General features: G+C 42.8%; 1 protein-coding gene across 3 annotated transcripts in view; it reads left to right on the top strand.

Moving 5' to 3' along the window:
• sema3h (sema domain, immunoglobulin domain (Ig), short basic domain, secreted, (semaphorin) 3H) overlaps window positions 1-27420 on the top strand; it is a 62366-nt gene that overhangs the window by 25974 nt on the left and 8972 nt on the right. For all 3 annotated transcript variants that reach the window (XM_019863045.1, XM_019863044.1, XM_019863043.1), the window contains exons 2-10: window positions 2799-2953; window positions 8890-8952; window positions 9346-9465; window positions 10903-10996; window positions 11092-11211; window positions 11707-11852; window positions 12905-13019; window positions 23831-23900; window positions 26381-26525. In XM_019863045.1, the coding sequence (XP_019718604.1) occupies window positions 2879-2953; window positions 8890-8952; window positions 9346-9465; window positions 10903-10996; window positions 11092-11211; window positions 11707-11852; window positions 12905-13019; window positions 23831-23900; window positions 26381-26525 (948 nt within the window). In that variant the 5' untranslated portion in view covers window positions 2799-2878. The remainder of the gene's footprint in view (window positions 1-2798; window positions 2954-8889; window positions 8953-9345; window positions 9466-10902; window positions 10997-11091; window positions 11212-11706; window positions 11853-12904; window positions 13020-23830; window positions 23901-26380; window positions 26526-27420) is intronic.

Raw genomic sequence — 27420 nt, 5'->3', positions numbered from 1 at the left:
ATTAATCAGCCTTGATCATCTCCACCCATCCTCTCCAATGCACCGACCTGTGCATCACTTTGTGCTCTGTTATCACTCGACGCCGCGACTCATTATCACCACGCAGTCGGTCTTTGGCTTTCTCCACGTGGTCCCACTTCATTTTCAATCCTCCTCTAACGCCTATCGTGCACCCGTCGCCGCTCTCTCCTTCGCAATCACCTCCTGTCATCTCTCATTTTCCATCCACCCAGCTCATCGCCATCCATCACTGTTTCATCATCATGTCCATCAGGTTTGCTTTTTGTCCGCCTTTCCCCTCGGCCACTCTTCCCCCTTCATCTGTCCATCCCCACGTCACGTTTTGGCATTCTTATCTCCGAACGGCCTTATGGCTGTCAGACCGTTTTCATCTCGCTGTCACTTTTTCCTCTGTGTCGGCCCCTCCCAATATTTTTTACTTTATTATTATTTTTTTAATCTTACCTTCCTGCTGTGCCCCCTCCTCTTCTGTCTCTTCCCCTTGACCTGTGCGCGACTGAATTTCACTCACATTAATGAGCACAATGACAAAAGGGCCACTTACAATTTTTTATTTATTTATTTTTTAATAATAGATTGAATCACCGAGGACAATGACCATTTCCCAAGCTTGGTTCAATCACGTAATAGCCAATAGAAAATAGAGGACTCCCGCAGGTTCTGATTGTTGCTTCTGTGAGTGACAAAATTACAGCGCAGCTAGAAAGAGTAAACAAACCCACATGGACTCGCAGCTTGTAGCTGCTTAATTGGACTGCATTGTGGAACTTTGTCAATGCGCCATGTTCGACACTGTGATCGATTTGGCAAGGAACCAGACAAAAAAAAACAAAACAAGATTCAGTGAGTTCCATGTTTATGTTTTGAGAATAGTGCCAGTTGTGTCAAGAAAGTGTTGGGGCAACGCAGAATACATGTGGATGGTTAACCTGCAAAAAGATGACTGAAGCTTTTACAGCTGAAAGGATTTTGTCTTTTTTTTTTTACCCCCCCACCCTCTGACAACAATCTCCATCCTACAATGTAACCTGCACACACAATTTGTTACAGGATGTCCTCTTTAACAATTTAGTGTAAAGAGATAGCTTTTATGATATTAATACATTAAACCAATTTTGGACTTAAAAAAAAAAGTCAGACAAATTTCTCACTTGCGACAAAATCCATGCACGTGTATGTTGGGATCTCGGCATACCATTTTGTATGAATCCAAATGAGAGCAGTTTGACCTTTGCAGCCCAGACATCTGCTTGACGATCCTTTTTCTTGGAGAACCTGAGGCATTTTTGGATCAATATTTAATCCTTCTCGATGCCGGCGGTATGCCCTGAGGGTGTCCATCGACAAAGAAGCCCAAGTTGTCTGCAAGAGGGGGCACATTTTAGAAATTGTCCTCTTCAAATGCAATCGAGAGAAACAAAGGTATAGCCAATTATTTGGTGGCAACACTCCTTGAGACATTCTCGAACGGAAAATGAGTGAATTACGGGAACTTTTGGTTGTGCAAATTGGATCCCTCAACGTGAGATCGCTGTACGTGCTTCTCGAGGAATCCGCCGTAATCGCTTCATACTTTGTGCGTCCCCACAGAAGTTCCATGAGCACATCGTGGACAAGAATCATTTGAACTACCCGTCACTACGCTGTAAAAACAATCGAGTCAAAAATAACCCTAAAACTAACCGTAAAAAGCAAACGGATAACTCATAAAACAACACCGGGGTGGCACGGTGGTCAACTGGTTAGCATGTCGGCAGGCTGTATGGAGTTTGCATATTTTACCCGTCCCTGCGTGAGTTTTCTCCGGGTATTGCGGTTTCCTCCCGCATTCCAAAAACTTGCATGGCAGGTGATGGGAACACTCTAAAATGTCCCTAAGGGGGATTGTGAGCGCGAATGGTTGTTTGTCTGTGTGTGCCTCGCGATTGGCTGGCAACCATTTTTAGGGTCTACCCCACATTTTTCTACCACGTAGGGCAGTTCACTTCAGCTCGCCATATAATTTGGATCTTTCAAGCCTCATCTGGTTGCATACGTACTGAACTCAATTGAATTTGACTACAGTATATCTTGGTGCAAATTTACAAGGACCTCGACTTGACTTTATTTGATCAAACCTTTTCCAGGTCGTATCCAAAGTACAGAGTATTTGAACTGGCTGTTAAAAAGAACCATGTGTGTAATTGGATAGATGTTTCAGGCTCTCACTGTCATGTTGGAATTTGGAGTGTATGCATAGGCAGACACGTGCACTTATCGAGCCTTTTTGCTCTTAGTTTTACAATCCGACGCAAACTTGAATACATTTTTTTAAAATCACTTGCTAGCTGAATGCAATAATGGACAGGCAATGCCAGCAGATGGTGGGCGAGCAGTTGATCTCCAGCACTTTAGCGCTCAGAGTTGACATGTCATGACAGCTTTATGAAGATACAGTACAGTACACTGCAGTTAAAGCCTTTTGTATTTGTCTGTTATTCAATATTGTTTCCCGGTGTATCAGAAATGTCTTTAACCCATTTAAATCCATAATTTAACTTGTACTGTAGTTCCTTATATCATTTACTCAGCTGCAGAGAGAAGCAGGCATTTAATGAAAAGTCGAAGGTTGACTGAAAATTATGAGATAATATGTGAATACATCACCATCAGCACTCGCTGATTGTGTGTGGCTTGAAAGTAATCTGACGGACTCAACGATGGCAACCGACAAAATGTCTCCAGTTGGCCGCATCGAAACCATTGTGCTTGATGCTTATTTGGTCTTTCCTCGATAGAACTGATCCAGAATGGGCGCCTGCTGACGCTGCCCCTGGAGGCGGGAGACCTGCACTCCCTGCTGCCCGATGAAGATGGAATGCATCTTTATGTGGCTATGAAAGATAACTTGCTGTCCACCAGCATGGATGACATAACGCAGAACCCCCGCAAGGTAGGTGTTTACCTTGCAATGTATGGTGATGCGCACACGAACATGCACGCCGACCACAGATTTAGATATTTGGGGCACTATTTTTATATACAGCACACGTGTATTTGGGTGTAAAAATGGGCACATCTTGATTTTTGTGCGGGTGGAATGTTTGGGAATTTGGCAGACCACACTGCACCATGTTTGGGGCGTTCCAGCGAACCAAGGGCATTTTCTATTACACCCCCACCCCAGCGCAGCTGACAATTTGGTGGCATAATGTAGACGCATAAATATTTAGACCAGCTAAAAGCAGGTCTAAGTTGTGGCGCAAGTGGTGAAACGTGATTTTCGTGGATTTAATCGAGATGCTGGGAGACAGAATCTGAGCTCTGCGGAGGTCTGTGGTGGATGTCAGGGTCACACATGGACACATGATCGGGAGGGTAAGGCACTCTCTTGCAATTCCTTATCGACGTACTTTGCGTGTCAATCTCTTGCATAGATTCTAACGAGTCCGTTTGCGTGTCAATCTCTTGCATAGATTCTAACGAGTCTATTATTATTATTATTCTTCTACCAATGCACCTCTACTGCGCTGGATTTTAAGGGAATAAGAGGAACTGCTTCCATTTGCTGGAAAGCAAGTCGGCTCTGTTCACTCCCACAACGTTGCAAACACCAATTGCCACTTGCGCATTTCTACGAAAATATCAAAAGAAACGAAAACTGCACCCAAGAGCACAGCTATACCGCACTTTGCGCTAGACTTGCGCCAGCTATGAAAATAAGGGCCTACGGGTCGGGTCTGGCTAATAAACCACCTTAAAAAAAAATCTTGTTTCCTCATTCCACATGCAGGTACTCATAAAAACAGCATGACAAATTCTCGCATTTTACACATTTTCATCCCTCCAGCTTGGCCCATTAGCCATATTTGCGTGCGGTAATGTTAATATTTGATAAAAGAATGATCTCTGACCAAAGCAGTAACTGGTGTCAAGGAAGTACTGTACATAAGTGATAATGTACTTCTCAACCACTCGGATTTCTTTGGGTTGGAGAGGATTTGGCCCTATCCCAAGTTGTCAGCCTTTACCGCATGCATGTGTTATGTATGTTTTTTTCTCTGCAGAGTGTCTGTTAAAAAGCTCAAGCAAACAAACGACAGAGGTCTTCTTATTGCTGTTTTTACAGTTTGCAAAGGCGACGTATATTGCACCACCCTCAATTATCCGTAAGCCCTCCATTTTGAAGGGAAATGTCGTAAGCTGAGTTTAAAATGATATGAAATGTTTTGGTATCATAGTTTGTGGAAAGTACATTGTTGAAATGATTAATATGATCAATTATTTGAATTTTTTTTTTTTTATACCAAGGCCACCATTTAATTGCTCCATGGCTCTATGCATACACTACATGGACAAAAGTATTGGGACTCAGAGAGTGAAATTCAAAGCTTTCGACAAGATTGTGGCATGTGTCTGTTGAAGTTCCTCCACAGCAAAATCACTTGAACTCGTTCCGCGCCTTGTTTTGCACAGGCGGACAACAGCCCCTCCCAAAAATTGTTCCCTCAGAAAACAATGTCCAACACGGTGTGCTACGTGAATAACTAAGTGGGATTTAAAGCCTGTCATTTGATTTCTTCACCAAGGAATTGGTTACAGAAGGTGTCGCAACACGTTTCCACCAATAATCACTTTACTGGCAGTGTTATGAAGTCGAGAACAATTACAGAAAACGAGCTGTACTTTTGCGGAGACATCGTGCTTTGTTTCACATCAACATGTAGAAGGAGGAGAATCTGGCAACAGCTATGATGGTCGAAAGCTGTGCACACTTTGCTTCTTTGTTTGTTTTTATACAAACGTAATCACTGAAGTTATTGATTTTTTTTTTCACAATTTCATGGCAATAATTTCAATTCGAGCCAGTTGTTAGACACCAAAACCAGATGTCTTAAACACCCTGCGGCAGGATGTGCTGAGTGAGCCCTTCCTTTTCCTAACCGGGATGGTGAAGATCACGTTTCTTTTTCTGTCTCTCTCTCTGGCTCCACTAACATCCGAGTCATCAAACGTTTGTCATGAAATCAATTTGGAAAAGATTTACGGCTGGACTGAGTACTCATGAACATAAACACTTTGGCCCGAAACTAGTTGTAAGGAGACCCCTTGTCAGTTGTACGTGTGTCAATACTTAAGTTTTATGCTTGAGCTTTAACATGCAGACGGACGCGATGATGGCTCCGCCAGAACCGTCAGGATGTGTTGAGGGTCACAGCAAGGACAGAGACAGCGCTGCGCTGTCGCATAAAATCAATGCTTACATCAGTGAGAAGCGCATGCGGGCAAAGGGCCAAGCAACTAAGCAGGTAGGCGGACGAACAGCCAAGAGTGAGCTGACCAGCCAACCAGTCTGCCAGGCATCCAGCCAGCGCCAGGATAGATAGTCACATCCAAGATATAACTCAACTCTGTGCCGGCGAGAGGCTCATGTGCCATATTTATAGTCTGTTTATAAGATGTTCCAACTTGTCTGCGGCATTTTTTTCCCTCCCTCCCATGTGGTGGTACAACCCCGCTGCGTTGCCAGGTTGTCATCATGATCGTTTATTTTTCTCTGCTAACATATGCAGCCTTTTCATCTTTTCAGGTCTCGATGTGATCGTTACAGCTTCTTATCACTAGATCTGAAGTTCATCACACATGTTGGCAAGTTTCGGTGTTTACATGCAATGCCGACAGTTTTAGATGTTTATTCTTTCAAGGATATTGCCATCAAACTTTAGAGAAAAAAAAATCAGCACATAAATCATCAATCCAGTTTCCAATCTGCTTATCCTCATGAGGGTCGTGGTCATGTCGGAGACTATCCCAGCTGTCTTCAGCAGTGGGCTGGGTACACCCTGAACTGGTTGCCACGGAGACAAACAATCATCCACGCTCACACTCACATCGAGGGACAATTTAGTGTTCCATTAACCTGCCATACAAGTTTTTGGAATGCGGGAGGAAACCGGAGTACCTGGAGAAAACCCACGCAGGCACGGGGAGAACATGCAAACCCCACACAGGAAGGCCAAAGCCGGAATCGAACCCTGCACATTTGCACACTGTGAGACGGACTTGCTATCTAGTCGCCCACCGTGCCGTCCACATGAATCACACCGTAGAAAATAATCAATATGGTTATCAACAGATTAACAAAAACTAAACATGAATTCCTTATGTTTTATACTGTGTGACTTATGTATGATTAACTATATGGGCCATTTTAAACTCTACTAGATCCTGAAATTTTAATTCTTGACTCTTTTTTCGGATTCAGACTTGACTCACCGTCAATCGAAGCAACCCCTCTCATTCCCTTTCAATACAGAGCGCGAGTGGCGCGCTGATGGTCCTTGACATTGCGGAAGAAGAGAATAAATTGGTTTGCTCGTCTCCCGCAGCAGGTCATGGCAGGTAAAGTACATTTACAAGGAACTGCAAGCAGACCTCCATGTGACGATGATCGAAAATTGGCTCGGGAGATCACAGATCTTTGAAGGAGGTACTTCCACTCGGATTGTACTTACATAATAAAAATGATAGTAATAGTGTGTCAAATGAATTGATTTCTGGAATGATTCAAAGAGTTCACTGCACGCTGTTGTCTTATTAATGAATCAAATACGATGACATCCACCGCACCTGTCCGTGAAGCTCAAAGGCTGCTTGCCCCACGTTCAAATTCACCAACATTGTGTTTCACTACCTGCACAACTAGTCAGATCTGATTCCAGCAGGTGTAAAGTTTAGTCTGCTTTATCCACCAAATTATCAGGATTGTGAAGCACAAAAAAAAGTGGCCTTGTTATGCCGGAATGCCCAACATTGCTCATTTCCATGAACAAAATTCCCAAACAAGCGCATCCAGGATTGTGTTGGCATAAAAATCAGGATCCGCTAGTTTTTACACTCGAGTGTAGCTGAATAGAGAGTCTAGAATCTAGTCTAGAATAAAAAGCCCCCAGTGTGCATTGACAGTCACTTCCCCACAACGAGATACATTTCCATTAAATGGTATTTTGGCAGGCGGCCCGGTGGTCAAGTGGTTAGCGCGTCAACCTCACAGTGCAGAGGTGCCCGGCTCGATTCCGGCTCCGGCCTTCCTGTGTGGGGTTTGCATGTTCCTCCCGTGCCTGCATGGGTTTTCTCTGGGTACTCCGGTTTACTCCCACATTCCTGGCAGGCTGATTGAACACTCTAAATTGTCCCTAGATGTGAGTGTGAGCGCGGATGGTTGTTCGTCTCTGTGCCCTGCGATTGGCTGGCACCCGGCTCAGGTTGTCCCTTGCCTACTGCCCGAAGACAGCTGGGATAGACTCCAGCACGCCCCGTGACCCTTGTGAGGATAAAGCGGATCAGAAAATGGATGGATGGTATTTTGGCATGGTGAGAATCCTTTGGCGGTGGTCCATGCTGGTTCCTGCCAGTGTGTGGTATGTGGCGATAAGGCTGACTGTGGTTTCTAATCTAATCGGCTATCCATCAGGCAGTGCTGCAGTGACTACATCAGGGAGCCATTACTTGACATCCAAGATTGTTTCCTGACGGCACCCTCGCTTGTTATGACATCACTTTTGTCGAGTACTTTATCAGTTACAGTGACCGCGTTTTAAGTTTTAAAAGTCGATGAGCATCTTCAATGGCCTTGTTCATTTTCAACCCACGATCAAGGTTTTATGAGTTTCATACATGGATGGCAGTCAGTTATCAACAGTTGTCATATGTTGCGATAAAAGAGGAAAGAAAGGGAATTGTAGACTTTTGTGTGGATAAGCTTTCTTGTGAAAACAAGTTTGGCAAAACTTTGGCACCCGGGCCAAAATGCTTATGCTGTGCTTTTGTCGGAATGCAGACAAAATTAAATTCCTCCCTTGCCTCTGCTGCGTCCAAGAAAATCATTTTATCAATGACTTAAACTTTAAACTTGTCCCAAAGAAATACACTATCAGGTTCTTTCAAATCTTCGCATGACATTGCTTCCTTTCGATTAAACAACAATGCCACCTTACACTTGTCAGTCAAGTCTAATTTAGAACACAGTCATGTGACATTTCATCACAAGGTAATTAATGTGCCAAACTCTGTTTGGAGCATGCAACCCTTCAATCTGGAGATGTTTTTCAGCCGGTAAAGGGCTTTAGTGCTTGATTCACTATGACTGCTGAAAGTCGAATCCGAATCAATCACCACTCGGGGTTTCGATCTTTAAAGATTGTTGATGCAAAGGGGCCTATTTTCGTGCGAACTGCGAAATCCATGCGAGCGCGCCGCAAAGACACTATCGATATTTTTGCTTGTGGTGTCAGCATTTTATTACCAAGCTGTCAAACTTTTCAGTTGGAGTCCACGTACTCTTATGTGTGCATGCGTTGACAACTTTAACCCTTTCAGGGACAGCGGTTACTACACTGGACAGTTTATCATGTTATCAGTTTACAGGTTATCATTATTGGTGCATGAAAGGGCTAATCAAAGATTGTTCGACTCGTCAGAAGTGAGTTACGCTGGTAACTACAGCCCATCCTTGAATCCACCAAAACACAAGACTGCTCTAGTCTGAGTTGCGCATGGTGCTCAAAACAGTCCCAAGCCAAGTTGGGAGAATCTTGATGTGTTTATTCATGGGTAATACCTGAAGTAATTGTACATTCTAAATCATTGCAATGGCTCAATTAGTCACTGCAGTCAGTTAATCAGCCGATTAATTAGTCGTCAGGCTGGTTGCCACGGTAACAGCCCTGCCTCTTCTCCTCCTGACCTCTTTCTTCTAGATTAGTGTTCCACTCATGCCGACTCGCCTCCTCATAAAGCACCTGCCACTGCCAGAGCCCCGTTAAATGAAATGTTAAGCGAGCAGTGAAAGCGGTCGTTAAAGCTCACTTTCTCTCTGACTCTCTCCAGTTGCATTGGCCTGCCAGCCCAGACCGGGTCCAAGAATGTCTCATGGCTGGAAAGGATCCAGAGGTGAATCAGCATACCCAAACACGCTCACAGACGTCCGTATTACTTACTGTCTATTTTTTGTATACATGTCAATGCAGATATAGATCTGTGACAGGAGTCAGTTGAGAGATTTTTCATCGTTTCACCGAACTATAAATCAAACAGTCAAAAGTTTCATTCATTCCGGGAAGCAAAACAGCTCTCAAAAACAACCCTCGCGCAACTCTATGGAATTCAAAACAGGTGTTGCTCCTCCTCACTTTAAATCCCCTGTTTGTGTGAGTGGAAACCTGAACTTGCATCGCTGTCCAACAGAGTAACACATGCTATTTTGGATGATAAGATATTCATTTTTAGAACAAGAGTTCAAACAGTTTTTATACAGATCGACATCATGTGACTTTCTCGATCCAGATGGAGTGTGCGAACTTCCTACGAGTCCTGCAGCCCTTCAACAAAACTCACCTGTATGTGTGTGGCACAGGGGCATTCAACCCAAGGTGTGCTTTTATAGCGACCGGCGTCTTCCGACAGGTATGACTGCAAACACAATGTTGTGGTATTATTACGGCTGTGCGAATTTGTTGTGCCGCACCCAAAAACCTTTTGTGGATTTCTTCGGGCCGCGTGTTATTGGAAAAACATGCCATATCCCACAGGTGTCAAACTCAAGATCTGGCCCACCACATCATTTTATGTGGCCAGATTCACCATGACACCACCTGGGCCACAACTTAGACCTTTTATCAGCTGGCCTAAAGTTCAACATGTCAAAGAAAATAACGTTTGGTACGCCAGAGCACCCAGCATGGCACAAATTCTACTAAATTCCCAAACACAAGGGTTGTACCAGCAACATCGAGATGCGCCAGTTTTTAACAACCAAGCACAGGAGCGCTGTCTATGAGAATACAGCTCTAAATGGTTTCTTCTTGTGTGTGAAACAATGTTGCTGGGAGTCCGGCCATGATTGTGTGCACGTGCGTGCGTGCGTGCGTGCGTGCGTGCGTGCGTGTGTGTGTGTGTGTTCCTATTTCCAGCAATGGCCCCTATGCACAGGCCTATCAGGCAGTGTGACTGTGGTGTCTGCCCCTATGGCATGCATGGACCAGAGTTCATCCAGTCTCACCTTTCTGTGAATCAAAAAAATAAGTGTCCCATTTTTTGAAATTTGAATGTAACCGTTATCCCGTGAGGTGTTTGAATCTCGCCGATAAATACCTTTTGATAGGTATCGTGATACGGATCGATCGAACGTTACATTTTAAAGTGTTATAATTTTTTTCGGTTTGATTCCGAGGGATTATGATTGGATGTGATAAGGTACGGCTCAGTTTGAGGGGGCGATGACTTTCTTATTGAAAGTAGACAATCAGTTTGCAAATACGAAACAACTTTTTTTTTTTTTTTCTGTCAGTTTAACCAATTTTAGAGAAATAAAGTATTTGTAGCTTTTGTCATGTTTATCGACAGGTAAAAACATACATTCGAAATGATATGAAGGGTGTTGTGAAAAAAATATGAGGTTCAAATCCGTGCCATTTGTGTGACCGTGTGGTCAAGGAAACTGTGTGTGTGTGTGTGTGTGTGTGTGTGTGTGTGTGTGTGTGTGTGTGTGTGTGTGCGTGTGCGTGTGCATGTGCGTGTGTCAGGGACCAGCTAATCCCATGAAAGGCCATGCAAGATCAGAGCAGGTGTCCAGACATGCTGCTTAGAGGAACTGGTGGCACTGGCTGGTTTAAGACTGGACTTAACACATTTTAAAATCCCCCCACTTAGCCTACTAACCCCCAATTTGCCATTTACTAGCATGTGAGAATTGTGTGTGTGTGTGTGTGTGTGTCTGTGTGTGTGTGTATGTTATATGAATAAGGGAAAAAAAACTGATTAGTAAATTCCAGAAAAAAAATACTCTCATTCATAGAGTAGATTTAATACAAAAGTGACCCATGTGTCTGTTTGGGTCTCCAGTCAGGACACCAGACCCTCTCCTACAGCCAAACAGAATGCGGAAAGGGCAAATGTCCGTATGACCCTTTTCAGAAAACAGCATCGGCAATTGTCGGTAAGTTGGCGTCTCTCACCACAGGGGCGATGTTTGGAGTAGAGATTGAAAAATTTGGTGGGTGAGAGCTGAAGTCTTTCTCTTGTGTTGTGTAGATGGCGAGCTGTATGCTGGCATTACTTCAGACTTCATGAGCAGAGACTCTGCCTTCTTCCGTAGTCTAGGCAACCGGCATGTCATCCGTACCGAGCAATACGACTCCACATGGCTGCAGGGTAAGGGCAAAACATCTTTAAAGTCGCGACCGTATGTTTCCTACGTATGCATCTTACCTTTCGTCCAAACTTTTTTTTTGGGAGAAAGTCAGGAAACATTTTCGTCGATTCAATGTCATTCAAAAAGAACATGAACCACTTCCTTGGGATTGTCCTTATCATAGGCTCCTGATTGTTTCGATTGATTTAGAGCAGGGGTGTCAAACAAATTTTGGTCGCGGGCCAATTTGGAGTTACATCTTCCCTCGGAGGGCCGTTAGAACAGTGAAACCACTGTACACAACAAATTAATAGATTACTTTTTTGAAATCAGTTAAGTCAATTCTAATAGTTTGTTCAATTATTGTTCAGGTGAGTGTAAACTGACTACCAAAATTATCGCAAAATATCAACGTTATTTATTACACATGACAATTTGACATTTTGGGATATGTAATCAGTAGCAGGTTGCGCAACAGATTAATGTTTTCTTTTTTCCTGTCCCTCGCTTGCCAGATGCCCATTTTGTGCGGGTCGCGCCACTGTCTGAAACTGATAATCCAGAAGACGATAAGGTCTACGTGTTCTTCACCGAGCGCGCTCAGGAGGCCGAAGGGGCCGCCGGGAAGGTAGTCTACTCCAGAGTGGCCCGGGTGTGCAAGGTAGGGTGCTGAGATGTTTGCGTACAAAAACGATTGATGCCAGCTGTATTTGTTGACATGCTTCTATCAGCCCCAGACTGCTTGTGTATTTTCAAGTGTTCGCCTGCACATGTCAGATACGTGCTTCGCCGCGTATGTGTCTGAGTCTATGGAGGTGTGTGTTTTTGTTGAAAGTTTTGTTTGGACGTTCCTACCGCATCGGGTAGATAATCACACATACAGTTGGACTGTTTATGTTTGTCGCTGTCTCTGTATCTGCTGTGCATCCTCTTTTTGCTCTTGGGCTATTGAATGTTGATATGTGCGCTTGATGGTGTTTCCTTTTTTTTTTTCATTGTGTTTGTTGGTCAACCTCCAATTTGTTTGTGTTTCAACAATTTTTTTCCCCTTCAGAAAAATGCATTGGATTAATCCGGTCCTCCGAGTGTCACCATCATAAACATGCAAAAGTTTATGCAATGTTTTAAAGTAAGCTTGCATTGTCACCTGTCGTGCAAGGGTAAAAATATGTCAGGTGCTGTTTAAAAAAACAAAAAAAACCCCAACAATTTTTGGGGGGGTTCAACTTTGTGTGATGAACACAAACATAGACAAGGAGGATAACGTCTGCATTTTTTTTTTTTTGTACTTTAATGGTTGATATTAAATGATTGCCAACAGAGCCACAATGTAATGAGCAGCCAGGGTGCTTGCCATGCTTTCATAATGTGTTATTAATTTCCATTTTGAGTTTTATGGCCATCATCACCCATCATCACACTTTTTCTATTAGCCACTGCTCCACTAACTTTAGTGGTGCCCCCAAAAAATACCCCAAAAAGACAAGGAAAAAGAGAAACACACTTAGCAAGTATGGTCTTTCAATGCTCAGTTAGGTTCCATGACTTTGATTTCAGGAGTTGCATTTCAGTTTGATTTTGAGCAGCCTGTAACATTCCTTCGGTAAGCGTATTTGGAAAGTCTTGACAATGTGGCGGAGTTTGCCGAAATAGCTTTGACATGCCATATTTTTTATTTGAATGTCAAATGTTTTTCTGTGTTTTTGTTTGCAGAATGACATTGGAGGTCAGAGGAGTTTGGTCAACAAGTGGAGCACGTTCCAAAAGGCTCGTTTGGTGTGCTCTGTCCCAGGACCAGATGGCCTGCAGACACACTTTGACCAATTGCGTGAGTACAATGAGTCATAAAACCTCACATGTGCAGTAAAACTAAAATACGTCAGACTGTGACTGTTCGTCGCAGTAACGGCCTTCATCGCCCTCACCTCATAGAATTATTTTTAAGCGGATGTTGTGTTTAGGAGTATGAGGAATGATGAGCAACAAGTTTTTGCTGGTGAAAAAATGTGCGCGAGCCCAGCCTTTGGTATATTGGAATAGCTCTGCTGTTACCACGGTGATCAACAGCCGTGTCGGTCACCTTGGTCGGCCAACGTGCCTCTGCCTTAGTAACCATGGCAACTGACCTCAACAGTTCGTAGCTGTGGTTTTGTTCATTATCAGAAGTGTCCTCTGGGGGGGGGAGGTTTGCGTGTGTGGTTTGGAGCATCTCTATGGTGATGTGTCTTCACTCAGACTTCGCTTGATATGCAGGATGGTTCCCTCAGTCTGCGGTTCAAGCAAAACGGCGACAATTTGCTGGAGTTGTCTTATAGAATGTGAAAGACAAACCTGGCATTGGTCACACATTGGACTTTTAATGAGACATGCCGTTGCAAACATTTTTATATAAAACCAGGAGAACAAAAGTCAATAATTCAACATTCCCCCCCAAATTTAATTGGAAACGTTAAAAAGTTGAATCATATTTTATATTTGAACGGGTATGTGAAGACCATTGATGAACTCCCGAAGAGGTTCGTGTGGCGTGAACAAGCATAGACAGGGTGAGCCAAAAGTTGGTCTACACTTTTTGAAACAACTATCTATTTTTTTATTTAAGATGCAGTGACGGATGGGAATGAATTTGAGTCAAGAACAAAGAAAGTGCAAGTATAAAATGTAGTCGACTTTTTTGTCACTAAATTCCCAGATGCGCTGGGAGCACGGCAGCTCCGTCTGCCAGAACACCCAGAGAAGCATAGCGCGGTCGACCAAATTCACAAACAGATGAAACGAGACTTGCCTTGTCACGAAAATGAATGTAAATCCATTTTGACACCGAGCATGGTTTACTTTCTTTCACCAAATTGTCAGGCGCGCCGGGAGCGTGGCAGCTCCGTCCGCTGGAATGCCTGGCGAGGCGCAACTCGATCGCAAAAATGATAAACTTGACCTGCCCCGTTAAAAAAAAAAAAAGATGCGCCCGTTTTTACTCATGCCTGTCTATGAGGTCCCATGGTCTTGCAATTGAATTATTGCAGGCACGAAGTGGGGCAACTTTTCCTTTTTATCCACACACACGAATGTCGAGTGAATGAATCACGAAGAGTGGAGATTTAATCGTCCATAAATAGAATTCCATCAAGTGTTCTCTATGACTTTGTGGAAACTGTCTTTTACAGTAACTGGCGTCTGCCAGCAAAATGCCTTTCACCACAAATCAAGCTTGATTCAATTTTTTCAATAAATAAAGAAACTCTACTTGATAACAACCACAACAAATTGACCTTCACTTTCAACGTTCTACATACTTGTCACTCTATCCCTTCTGGATTCAAATAGTTCACTCTCACACCATAAATCATGGACTGCGGGAACTGCATACATATTTTCAATGTCGATATTTCATTCTACAGACACTGTAGAGACACGCAGAGAGAGAAAACATGGAAATTCGGAGTGTGTGGAGACAGGACCCGTTTCTTATCTGCTGTTTTTGTTAACAGAGGACGCACAAAGTAAACTTCAGGACCCTTATGTTTGTTGAAAATTCAACGTGCCTACACACACACACACACACACACACACACACACACACACACACACACACACACACTATCTGTATGAGCGTGTGTGTACACACACACACACACACACACACACACTTACCATCTGAATGAGCATGTGTGTACATTAAGACATTGAATAAATCATGCACCATGTCTGTTTCTTGCACGTGGTTGGATCCTTATGTGGGCACACTCGCCTCACAAGAAATGTCAACGCTAACACTCAAAATCACACAAGTGCATTCAAATTTCAAACCTCGAACAGCATTAATATTTCGTCCCGGTAGACCCCGTGGCTCTGTTTGACACATCTGATAAAAATGGCGTGGAAATTTGTTTGCGAGCAACACAAACAAGACAAACACTTGTAAAAACCGCAAAGACCCTACACGGGGGGGATTAAGCCATCGGGTTAAGAATGCTGTCAGTGCTTTGTTTATGCCACGCTTAGCCGCACAGAAACACTACAAATTCCATGAAGCCCAGAGGCATCTGCTGGTCCCTCATGGTGGGGTGGGGTGGGGGAGGGGGTGGGGAGACAGCGGTTAGCACCTGGCTATATGCGTGATTGTGTGAGCTTGTGAGGTGGTCAGGTGACACCAAGCGACCTCCTTCAGAAGCATTCCCATAACCCTTCACTTCAGGGGTCAAGGCCATTTCCATGTATGTAGACCATGGGGACCAGGCTGGCTTTTGAACCTCCAAGTGTATGTCTCAACCCAATGTTTAAAGACTTTTGCAGAACTTCTGGATTGTTTAGAGTCCAACATGTGACTCGGGTCATATTTGGCCGTGAATCTCAACAGGCGCCTCTGGGTTTATGTGTCAAACTCATCTAATGCAGGACTGTTTACACGGTCTTCGGAATAGACGCGGAGCTGCTGCTCGTAGAACATCATTTGGATGAATGGGATGAATATTGGCTCAGAATAACATCGATGTTATTGCGAAAGTTTACAAATGCAACATGTTCACGAGAATCCAGGCGTCGGACAAAAAGTTGTGATGACATTTGAACTGGTTTCACAGTCATAACGGCCTTCCAAGGAAACCGGTAACTATAATGTGGCCCGTGACAAAAATGAGTTTGGCACCCCTGCTCTAAATCGTTCTTCGATGCGATTGTGAATGGTTATTCGTCGATCTGTGCCCTGCGATTGACTGGCAACCATTTTAGGGTGTTGTCCGCCGACTGCCCGATGACAGATGGGATAGGCTCCAGCACGCCCTCCACCCTTGTGAGGTTAAGCGTACTCAAAAATTAATACTAACTTTAAGGTAGACTGTTACAATTGAACTCTGAATAAAATAGAGCTCCACAAATGAACTAATTCAAAAATGGGAAAAAAAAATCTTTTTAAACAGTCATTAAAAATATTCGTTCACCATTATAACGTTAATGTACAGGTGTCAAACTCAAGGCCCAGGGGGCCAGATGTGGCCCGTCACACCATTTTAAGTGGCCCGCAAAAGCAAATCAAAGATGACAACTTCCATGAGGCTTGCGAAAATCTGCACCAAATTTTCATATGCAATCAGTGACATATTAGCATTTTCTTGTTACCAAACCCCTCATTACAGTTACTTAAACAATAATGGAATAAAACGTGACTCTGGACTTCTTTATATAGTTTCAGTCATCACGGCCCTCCAAGGGAAACTGTAATTAAAATGTGGCCCGTGACAAAAATGAGTTTGACCCCCCTGCCTTAATGCATACTAGACGATACAGTTGGCTTTCATTTTAAGTGATCACCACCACCCCCCATCCCCCTACCCACCCATGGGACAAGATTGCGGTACGTCATTCTGGAATCATACTGCATGCACTCACTTGTTTCCACTCATGTGCTTGCGAGTGTTGATGCAACACGTGGAACTGAGAGTCAAGCGTCCACTGAACCGTAAACACAGACAGTCGGGTGTGTTTACTGTTTTATGTCTTGTAGATGACATTCTCACTGCTTTTTTTTTTTTGACTGAAACGCCTTCTGGTAAGTGTTACCAGACACGTGAAAGCTACTCAGCTATTGTCTGCTGTTTTTGCAAAGAAGTAATATGTGGCTCTGGAGTTGTGATCCAAATTAAAAAAAATAGCGAGCGTGTGTTTGAAGAAGCACTCCAACTTTGTGTGACTAACACAAAAATGATGCAGCCATTTTTTGGGGGTGACTCACATATACTTTTGTTTTGGGTAATCAAAATGACATTGAAACCTGAAATTTTGCAGCATCGTTCACGAAATGCAGTCCTCGAGGTCCGCTGTCCTCCAGGTTTGAGATGTGTCTCTCCAGCTACACTCCTGATTCAAGTGACCAGGATTGTTTGCAGGCTTCTTCCCCGCTTGGTGATGAGCTGATTATTTGAATCAAGTGCATTGCAGGACGGACACATCTAAAACAGGAAGAACAGTGGCCCTCGAGGACCGAAGTTGGACGGCACGGTGAGCGACTGGTTAGCGGGTCAGTCTCACAAAGCAGAGGTGCAGGGTTCGATTCCGGCTCCGGCCTTCCTGTGTAGAGTTTGCATGTTCTCTCCGAGCCTGTGTGGGTTTTCTCCGGGTACTCCAGTTTCCTCCCGCATTCCAAAAACTTGCATGGCAGGTTAATGGAATGCTCTAAATTGTCCCCGAGTGTGACTGCGAATGGTTGTTGGTCCATGTGTAGCCTGACATTGGCTGGCAACCGGTTCAGGGTGTCCCCTGCCTACTGCCCGAAGACAGCTGGGATAGGCTCCAGCGCGACCCGCGACTCTTGTGAGGATAAAGCGGTTCAGAAAATGGATGGATGGAAATTTGTGAAGGTTTTGAGATATTGTACCCAAGAAAAAACGAGAAGCATTCCTGCTGTCACCGTGTTGCTCTCGTGCAATTTCCATACCAGAAATGTTCCAAGGAGCATTTTAATATTGTTAATAATAATGGATGTGTAAAAATCATTACAAGTGACTATTGTTCATAATCAAATGTTTAGGTAACCTTACTTTTCCATTGCTATGAGTATTTTTCTCTTTGCGTTATCACTAAAAAGACGATGCATTCAATGTAAGCGTGCAAAATCAAGGGCAAACTTTTCTCCACCGTTAATTTAACCCTCTCAGGGACAGCGGTTACTCCCGTGGACAGCTCATCATGTGACAGGGTGCATGCAAGGGTTCAAACAAACCCTCACTGTGATGAAATATGTCATTTAATTTCCCCCAGAACATACAAAGAGAGAAAGAAAAGGGCTCAAGAAGAAGAAATAGGCAAGAGAGGCCATGAGATGAAAAATGGATTTACATGTATGACTCATCCTGCAGAACACCAACACTGTCAGATTACTCTGTCAAGTATTGTTTAATCCTCTCTTACCTCACCGCCGAAACACCTTCTCCATAAAGTGGGCATGAAAAGATGCTTTGTTATAACAAGGAAGATGGATTGCGTTTGAGGCCTCCGTTCAGCTTCTCCTATCCATCATCGCTTGTGTGAATTGTAGGAAGAGTTTTTGCAAAGGCAACACAGAACGATAGAGCGGTGGAACGCGGCAGCTTGCCAGAAAACGACAGGGGGGAAAAAGGGGCTTCAAAGGAGGTGAAGAGGGGAAACAATGAAGCAGGACAAGAGGGAGAGGGTGAGGTTCAAGTGCGGGGTGTCAACCAGACCAGAGGAGGAAGGAACAGCGGGAGATGTGCCAAAGCTGAAGCTTGAGTTGGAGGTTCGCGAGGGAGGAGGAGGGAGCTAAAGAGGAGAGCCAGAAGGTGAGGAAGGGAGTTGAGCCTGCTATCTCCTCCACACAGAGCTGATTATGGAGCCGGTCAAAGGTATAATCTAACATAAAATGAGAAGGGGAGGGAAGGATGATGAAGGCATGGTCGAAGGAGGGAGGAGATCAATAAATCCAGAAAACGTTTTACATGTTTCGTCCCAAAGATAGAGGAGGAGGATGAAACCAGAGGCAAGGACCGGGGATGGCGCCAAGCTGGGCAGAGGATATTTTGAACCCCCTCAAACAAGACGAGCATGTGAAATGAAGCAGAAAGGCTGTGAGGGGGGGATGGCGATGCAGGGGGGATCGGGGTTAATTGTCATGACTTGGAACACACACTAATGAGGATCAAGGAGGAGAACAACACAGAGGTGCTGGGGCGACATGAACGTTTTATGAGGTGATGTGTACGACAAAAACAACATTGTGCAGTCAGTATGTCCTCATGAATACATCAGTGTCGACACATTTTCACCTTCGAACATTACTTCTCATTCACAAAAATATTTTCATATTTCACACATAAAAAAAAAAAAATCAAAAATACCTTTTTAATTACCGTATTTTCCGCACTAGGGAGTATAAGGCGCACCTTCAATGAATGGCCTATTTTAAAACTGTTTTCACATATAGGGTGCACCACATTATAAGGCACATAGAATAGAAGCTACAATGGTGGCTGCGGTTGCATCATGCATCCACTAGCTGGAGCCACACTAAAGGGAATACAACACAGTACAGTACAGCTTTATTTATATAGCGCTTTCACAACCACTGCAGCTGTAACAAAGCGCTTTCCAGAATATTTAAAATACTAGGTCCAAGAAATCACAGTACTGATCCATATATAAGGTGCATCGGATGATAAATCGGTTTTTGAAAAAAAATGGAATGCTTTTAGGTGCGCCTTATCGTGTGGAAAATACGGTACTTGGTTTTCTTTGGACAGTATTTAAGAGTGAACAGTGATCATCAAGACAGTGAAAGTGTTCTTTCTTGAAAAAAAGGCACTATATGCCTGGAAATTCACTGTGATATCAAGTGTTCTCCGATCATATATCACAAAACTTTGTTCTATTTTTTGTTGGTGAAAGTCAGAACAACAAACCAACGGATCAAACAGCCTCGTCTTAGCATTTGCGTCCTTGTAAGGTGGCGGAAAGCTTGTTGAAGACATCAACTAGATGAAGTCAGCTATGGCCAGAGGGCACAAAAATGTATCAGACCAAAACCAAAAAAAAAAAAATGGAGCGATCGAAGAAATAAGGCCAATAGCCTGAAGGACGAAAGGAGCAGACAAGATGGAAGTGGGCCGATTGATGGGGCTAGAAGACAATGAAAGTGCGCAACTGCGCATTAGCAGTGTGGCCACAAAGGTGACAAAAGGAAGTTTTGTACGTTGGCATTCATGGTGACTGGGTGGGAGGGAGGTGGAATTGGGGTCCCTGCCTTGGGGGCAAAGGCGAGACAATTAGGATGAGGAGGAGGAGGAAAATAGGCTTGAGACCGCAGGTCTGCAGGCTAGACAACACTATCTTCCCTGAGGGGGGAACTGGCTTTTTTGTGTGTATGTGTAGGGAAGAAGACACAAGAACAATTCTCCAGAGAAAATAGGCCAGACAGACAGACAGACAGATAGACAGACAGATGGATGGGGAAGATAGAATGATTAAGACAGTGGCAAGGAGGGAGGGATGGAAGACAAGGGCGGGATATGCGGGTTCGCAGCGAAAGTGAGAAAGAAAGAAAACGAGAGCAGCCCGGAGGGGGTCCTGAGAAAGCCCAGGTGGATTTGAGCAGAAAGGGATGGGGGCTCCGCACCTGGTCAGAAGATAAAGAGACTGGAAAAAAAGGAGGACACACACTGAGACAAAGGAACTCCCAAGTGAGGGTGTCAGACGGCTGTGTCATATTAAAAAAAATAAAATAGAATCACCTGTCATAATAATAAGAATGGTATATTTGCGGAAGCTCTAAGAAAAAGCGCTTTGCCAAATTATAAACCCAACGCTTTCCAGTAAATGTTTGATTGTGGTTGAAGTTTGTATTGGTGTAAAACGGCACTCCATCAGACTGGCAACGCTTTCTGACATTTTGCTATGTTCTCATGTAGCATAGCTAATAGGCCCGCACCTTTGCGCCGAATGTTCAATAGCATTTAATTAAAAACGTTCAGAGGATTCAAAATGGTCAGAGTATAACCTGTATTTTTTTAAGAATTGTTATTTGACCAAGAGCACCCTAATTATAAACCTGATATTGTTTTGTATTCATAAAAAGTATGAACAATTTGAAATGGTTTTGCTAGCTATTATTGATGCTAGCTATTATTGAAAAGCATGTTCTTGTATGAACCGGTCCGTGGCACCAAAAAAAAAAATGTTTGGTGCTGCTGCTATATTTAACTTGACATCTTTTTTGTCCTCCTGAATTTTAGCGGATAAAAATTCCACAGAGTGGGATCTACTGTAAATGCCAAATTATCTTTCAAAATGAAGATTTTGGGTTCAAGCAGTCATTCCAGATGTCTTACAATTGTTCAGGTGGGCTTGAAAGATGGACCAGTGCGTGTCCAAAGATTTTCAGTTTTCTGCCTCATTGATAATAACCTCGTTGGACACTCCACTGGTCGTAAAGCAAAATCGCCTTATTTTATTTGTGAACGTATTTCTTTTTGAGGAATGTCTGTGCGTTTGCTTCGCTTTCCCTCCTGCGTGAAGGAGGTCACGTTACCGGTACATTTGCTGAAGTTAAATAATAAATCATCAGGATGGGGGCCGAAGGCAGAAATCAGGCAGAGCGGCACTAAATCAGACCTGATTTAAACTAGTCACACTCTGATAAAAGTACTTTTTTTTTTTTTGACAGGCTGAACTGTAAACAAGAGAAATGTCTTCATTAACGTCAGGGAGAAAAATGCTTTGTGTATGCGTCTTCTTCAATTTTGACTTTTTTTTTTTTTTTTTTTTTTATGTAGAGCTTGGACCTCTGTGTTTATTTTTTACACCGGCCTCTCGTTGTGCACAGTCCCATCGAATGTAATTTTCCAGCAAAGCACCACAAAAACAGTGTACCATAACCTCTATAAACCCTCTGGTCATACACTCACATCATGCATCCAAAAAAGGAGCAACTTCCATAAGGGGATCTAAGATGAATACAATGAGAAAAGTTCAGAACGTTAAGACTCCAGTGTCACCCAACTTCCCGTGAGACTGTCATCTCTTATGCTTAAAGTTCAGAAAGTGGTATTCTCTTTCTTTTTACACTTTGGTAATAAAGTCAGACTTTTATGAATATTAAAGCCTCTAGCTCCATCATTACAATTATTATTTTTTTTTGTTTGTTTGTTTTTAAATGAAGCAAATTATAATTTTTAAACTTGTATAACAGTTTGAAATGGTTAAATGTTACTTAAAACATTGTTGGCGACGGTGTCTGACAGATTTTTCAATAGAAAAATTGGAGGTGAACCATTGTCCCAGCAGACATTATTTTTTTCTTTTTCTTTTTATGTAAAATGGGAGTTTCACTGTCCAATTTTTATCAGCAAGATACACTGTTCATCAATTCCTCGATTCACAACACGTGAGCGGTGGCATAGCAATAACATAAACTGTAATAGAAATAAATCAAGTCCAAAAATAAATAAATAAATAAATTCATGTTTTGGTTTCCGAAATATTTTGGCAGAATTTATGATAAATTATTGTTTAGTAGCAAGTTGTCTTCCATGTTTGTGGGAGTGTGATTTTTATTTATTTTTTGTTTGTTTGTTCCATTTCACATTTTTCCCACTTCTTTAATTACCTGCACTGCAGTGGTTAACTTTTAACGGTAACTCCCATACTAAAGTTTCTGACGTTTTACGCGCAAATGATCCCTTCTACGTTTGAGTGTGTGAATGCGTGCGTGTGTTTTGAGATGAGATTAACTTTCATCCAGGGACCGATGGGTCCGTGGAGGCCACCTGAAGCAGAAGGAACGTCAGGAATGTGGGAAGTAGCAAGACGCTTTTTTTTTTTGTCTGCCATCAGAGGAGGGGAGAGAATAGAGGAGCAGAGTAAAGAAGGGAGGGGTACTAACAGAATTTTCAGTCGAGAGTGCTGCATGGGTCCCTGCATTCTTTGCATCTTAGCTCTGCTTCTGTAACAAAGATGTGCTTTCAGAAGGGATTTTCAAGATGATTCCTTACCTTACGTTAGCACAAGCGCTATATCACCACACTGCCAGATAACCACAGCAAAGCAGACTCAAAATATTATCAGCTTCAATTACAATACTTGTACATCATTTTTTTTTTTTGGTCATGATGTAACCAAACACAAAAGGTTTGTTTTTTTTGCTTGTAGTCTAACACGTGCAGAAATTTTGTTATCTAATGCAATAAAGCGCAAAGCAATAGCAGCTGCGATAAAAGCACAAAATATGTCACAGGTGTCAAACGCAAGGCCCGGGGGCCAGATCTGGCCTGTCACATCATTTTATGTGGCCCGCGAAAGCAAATCAAAGATGTCAACTTTCATGATGCTTGTTAAAATCTATACCAAAATGTAAAATGCTCATTTGTAATAAATAAGAGTGATACTGTAAGCATTTTCTTGTTAACAAACCCCTCATTTCAGTAACTTAAACAATAGGTGAATAAACGGTTATTCTTGACTTCTTTATATAGTTTCCATCATAACGGCCCTCGAAGGGAAACTGCAACTAAAATCATGCACGCGAAAAAAATGAGTTTGACACCCCTGAAATATGTGATCTCCATTTTCCCTAATACATGGGCTGGGGCCACAATATTTCATCAGCACTACCAGTGGGCCACATAAGACTGCACTTATTAACCAGACATATGAAAAAAAAAAAGGCAATTTTTAACCCTTTCAGGGACAGTGGTTACTACAGTGGACAGCTTATTATGTGATCAGGTTACAGGGTGCGCGAAAGGGTTAATATGGACACATTTTTTAATATGATGGGCCCTATTTTCATGTCTAGCGCAAGTCTTGCACAAAATGCAGTCTAACTGGGCGCATGGGTGGAGTTTTCTTTATTTTGGTATTTTCACAGACGGGCGCAGGTGGAAAAGAACAGGGGCACACAGTCTTGGACGTTGCAGAAGCAGAAATAAACGAGTTGGAGTTCATACAGAAGATTGAAGCACACAAAGTACTTTTAGAATGAACTGCAAGCTGACTCGCGCTTGCGGATGATGTAAAGTTGATGAAGGCCATCAAAGATTAGTGGGCACTTCCGAGATCGCCTTCCACCCGATTGTTCATGTCCGCGTTTCACAATTCTGCCTCCTAATATTGCTCTTCATTATTCTCTCAACACAGAGGACGTCTTCATCCTCCATGGCAAAGACAAGAAGAACCCACTCATCTATGGCCTGTTTACCACTTCAAGGTAGCACTCAACACTGTTTTGTAATTGTGTTGCGTGCCATGCTGGTAAATGCCAGCATGATGGTGGGTGGGAGTCGGCAAGAAATCACGCTGCGAGGAGAGATCTGAGATTACACAGGGTGGAGAGGAAAGAAAAAAAAACACTGACTCATGTGTATTGATCAACCGCCGCTGTTATATTTAGCTTCAGGATTGCACAAACAGCGAGAGCTTTGAGCTTGAGTCAAGGTACTGAAAGGAAGGCATGCAGTGAATGTAAGCGTCAAATGAGCAATGCGTAACACACTTTCGACACCCAGAGCAACAAAAGAGATCATCTGTGACAATTCCCACCACGGTCGCACTTCAGTGTGTGCGCGGCGCAGCGATAAGGCAACATATTGTGGGATTCACACTGGCCGCAGGACCTTCTGCCACTGGCTCCTGAATCGAACACATTCATGCGACAAAATGCTGCTTATGTCACCAGCATTACTGATCGTGCTGTGACAGTAGCGTTTTGTTGTCTGTATGGTCACACGGCATATCTCATGGCAAGGCACTTTGTTTTGTTTTGTTTTTTTCTTTCCTCTTAATACCAAGTATGATACAAAATAGTTTTATTCTTCTTTTTTTTCCCCCCTACTTTGTACTCTGTTCCATCACAAGCTTCAGCTTCAGCTTCAGTTTTGTGCATGCAAGTCTTAAGACAAAAGGCTGTGATGCCAGAATGATTGTCATTGGTGATGTAAGCACAAAAACATGGCCATGGCTCGCACCGAAGAAGAATCAAAAGAAATGTTTCAATTTAAAGTGCACTTGGAAGTGGGGTCAAGGGTATGATTCAAAAGAATCTCCCCTTACTAATGCAGACTGGGGAGCACAATGGCGAGACCACATATCCTACTTTGGTGGTCTAAAATCTCAATGGACCAGCCAAGAAACCTTCATGTTGTGTTCACTCATACTCAGACTCTTCATAGTTACTTACAGTGTTTGCAAAAACACACAAAAATTACGTTTTTTTTTTTGTTTTTTTTTAAATGGCTTGTAACATTTGGTGTTTAGCAACTACCGTATTTTACAGATTATAAAGTCGCAGTTTTTTTTTCATAGTTTTGGCGATTTATACTCTGGAGTGATTTATGTGTGAAACTATTAACACACTATCACTGTGTCATTTCACATGTTATTTTCACATTAAACCGCAAGAGGGCGCTCTCTGCCTGTGTTGATAAATGGACGATGAGTCTGACATTAGCGACGTAGAAGAGGAGGTGCTCTACCTCCGGAATTGAACACATTCATGCGACGAAATTGTATTTTAAAATGACACCGAGGATGAAGACTTCATTGTTAGCATGTTATTTATGCTATAGTTATCTGAATAACTCTTAATATGTTACGTGAGCATACCAGGCACGTTCTCAGTTTATCGTTGACACGTCATGCAACGTTCGCATATCGTACACTTATTCAGCGCGTTGTTCTATCTTTTATTTTTATTTTTATTTACTTTTCAAGATGACATGTCTGTTCTTGGTGTTGGGTTTTATGAAATAAATTTCCCCCCAAAATGCGATTTATACTCCAATGCGATTTATTGTTATGTTCTTTATTTCCATCTTTATTTTGCATTTTATGGTTGGTGCGATTTATACTCCGGAGCGATTTATAATCCGGAAAGCACGGTACATTTATTGACATGACTCGTGTCGCCTCTGACCATGTCTTTGTTTAACAAATTTACCACATTGCCTGGAAGTGAAGTTACACATCACTGTCACCTCGGGGGACCTTGAATCCTTTCCCAGTTTTCTCTCTCACACGTTGTTGGAATAATCAGTAGCAGCTCGAGTGTGAAGACAGGTGACACTGTCGGGTGGTGGGAGTCGGTCCGCTTCGGGGTTTTGAGAAAAAAAGTCTGTGGAAGCTCAGCGGCAACTGACAGAAATCCAGGGAGGGGTGAAACTGCATCGCTTCATCAAGGTCGTTGCATGAGGGGAATGGAAAGGGCTTGATAACACACTCATGACCGCACACGTGCAAATCAAGTACTGTCGTTCTTTTTGGGGCCTTATTGAACATGTTACATATTATTTTCCTTCCACAGTTAAATTGTTCAGTTTGATTTTACGTGATTTTTGTTGTTATTGAAATGAATTCACTGCTCGTATACATTTTCCAACTTCAAAGGCCCTCAAAAATGTTTGCTACACCTCTAATAGCAGTGCAATTGCGATGGCGATTGATGTGCAGAAAGTAGAACATTTTTTCAAGATGGACTTTGGTGCGCATTCTGTGAGTGGTTGCTGGAAAAAAATGACTCACACAGCTCCACATTTACTTCATACCGTGAAGGCCTGTTTTTGTTTTGATTTTTTTTTTTAAACTGTCCAATCTTCTCTGAGTTGTTTTCTTTCATGCAGACTGCAAAAAAAAAAACAACTATCAACTGACTGTTCTTTCCCCTGTGATCTCTCTTTCTGTCTTTGTTATCAGCGATATCCTGAATGGCTCAGCCGTGTGTGTTTACCGAATGGAGGATGTGGTTCGGGCTTTTAAAGGAAACTTTCTGCACAAAGAAGGGCCGCAGTATAAATGGGCAGAGTTTACTGGCAAGGTGCCCTACCCACGTCCTGGAACTGTAAGTTCATACTCAAACCTCAGTCCTGATGTTCGCCATAATTTATAGTGCCACAAAGTGGAATTCCTTCCTCCAACAAGGCTGTATCATCCGTACCAAAATGTTCATTCTCAAAGAACATGCCTCTAGCTTGTTGATGAGATGTATGGATTATTCACTGAGAAATGTTAGGGTAAGCAAATGTGGGAGGAGACAAAGACACGCACTTCAAATTTATACAGTTTTCTCTAAATGTCAGAGTCTCTTTCTAACTAATGACAGTGTGGTTTTCTCTGCTTCCTGTGGTACTTCTTTTTTTAAGCGTTAAGACCGACTCGGCTCGTAGAGCTGACCAGAGCCGAGTGTTTAATTGCAAAGTGCCCAACAAGTTATTGCGGTATCATTCTCCTAACAAGCAAAGCAGAATATTGAAAATATACCGATTATGATACTCATCTACGAGTACATGGAGTATGATCACAATTTGTTTCTGAGCATGTACTTGCACGAGGCCATTCAAGCCGTACTTGTGCCTACTTGACATCTTAAGTCAGCGGGGTCAAACTCATTTTTGTCGTGGGCCACATTTTATTTACCATTTCCCTTGGAGAGCCGTTATGACTGAAACCAAATTAAAAAAAAGTCAATAACAACGTTTTATTCAACCATAGTTGAAGTTACTGGAATGACGGGTTTGGTTACAAGAAAATGCTTACAATATGTCTCTTTTTTATTACATATGACAATTTTTCGTTTGGGTAGAGATTTTAGCAAGCATCATTGAAGTTGACATGTTTGACCTGCTTTCGCGGGCCACATCTAAGGATGTGGTGGGCCAGATTTGGCCCCCGGGCCTTGAGTTTGACACCAAGTCTTAAGTCCAGAAGATTTGGGCATTCATTGTGTTTACTGTATA

This window comes from Hippocampus comes, unplaced genomic scaffold (assembly GCF_001891065.2).
Source record: "Hippocampus comes isolate QL1 unplaced genomic scaffold, H_comes_QL1_v1.1 scaffold1, whole genome shotgun sequence".
NCBI classification, from domain to species: Eukaryota; Metazoa; Chordata; class Actinopteri; order Syngnathiformes; family Syngnathidae; genus Hippocampus; species Hippocampus comes.
This window is presented reverse-complemented; position numbering and strand designations above follow the sequence as displayed.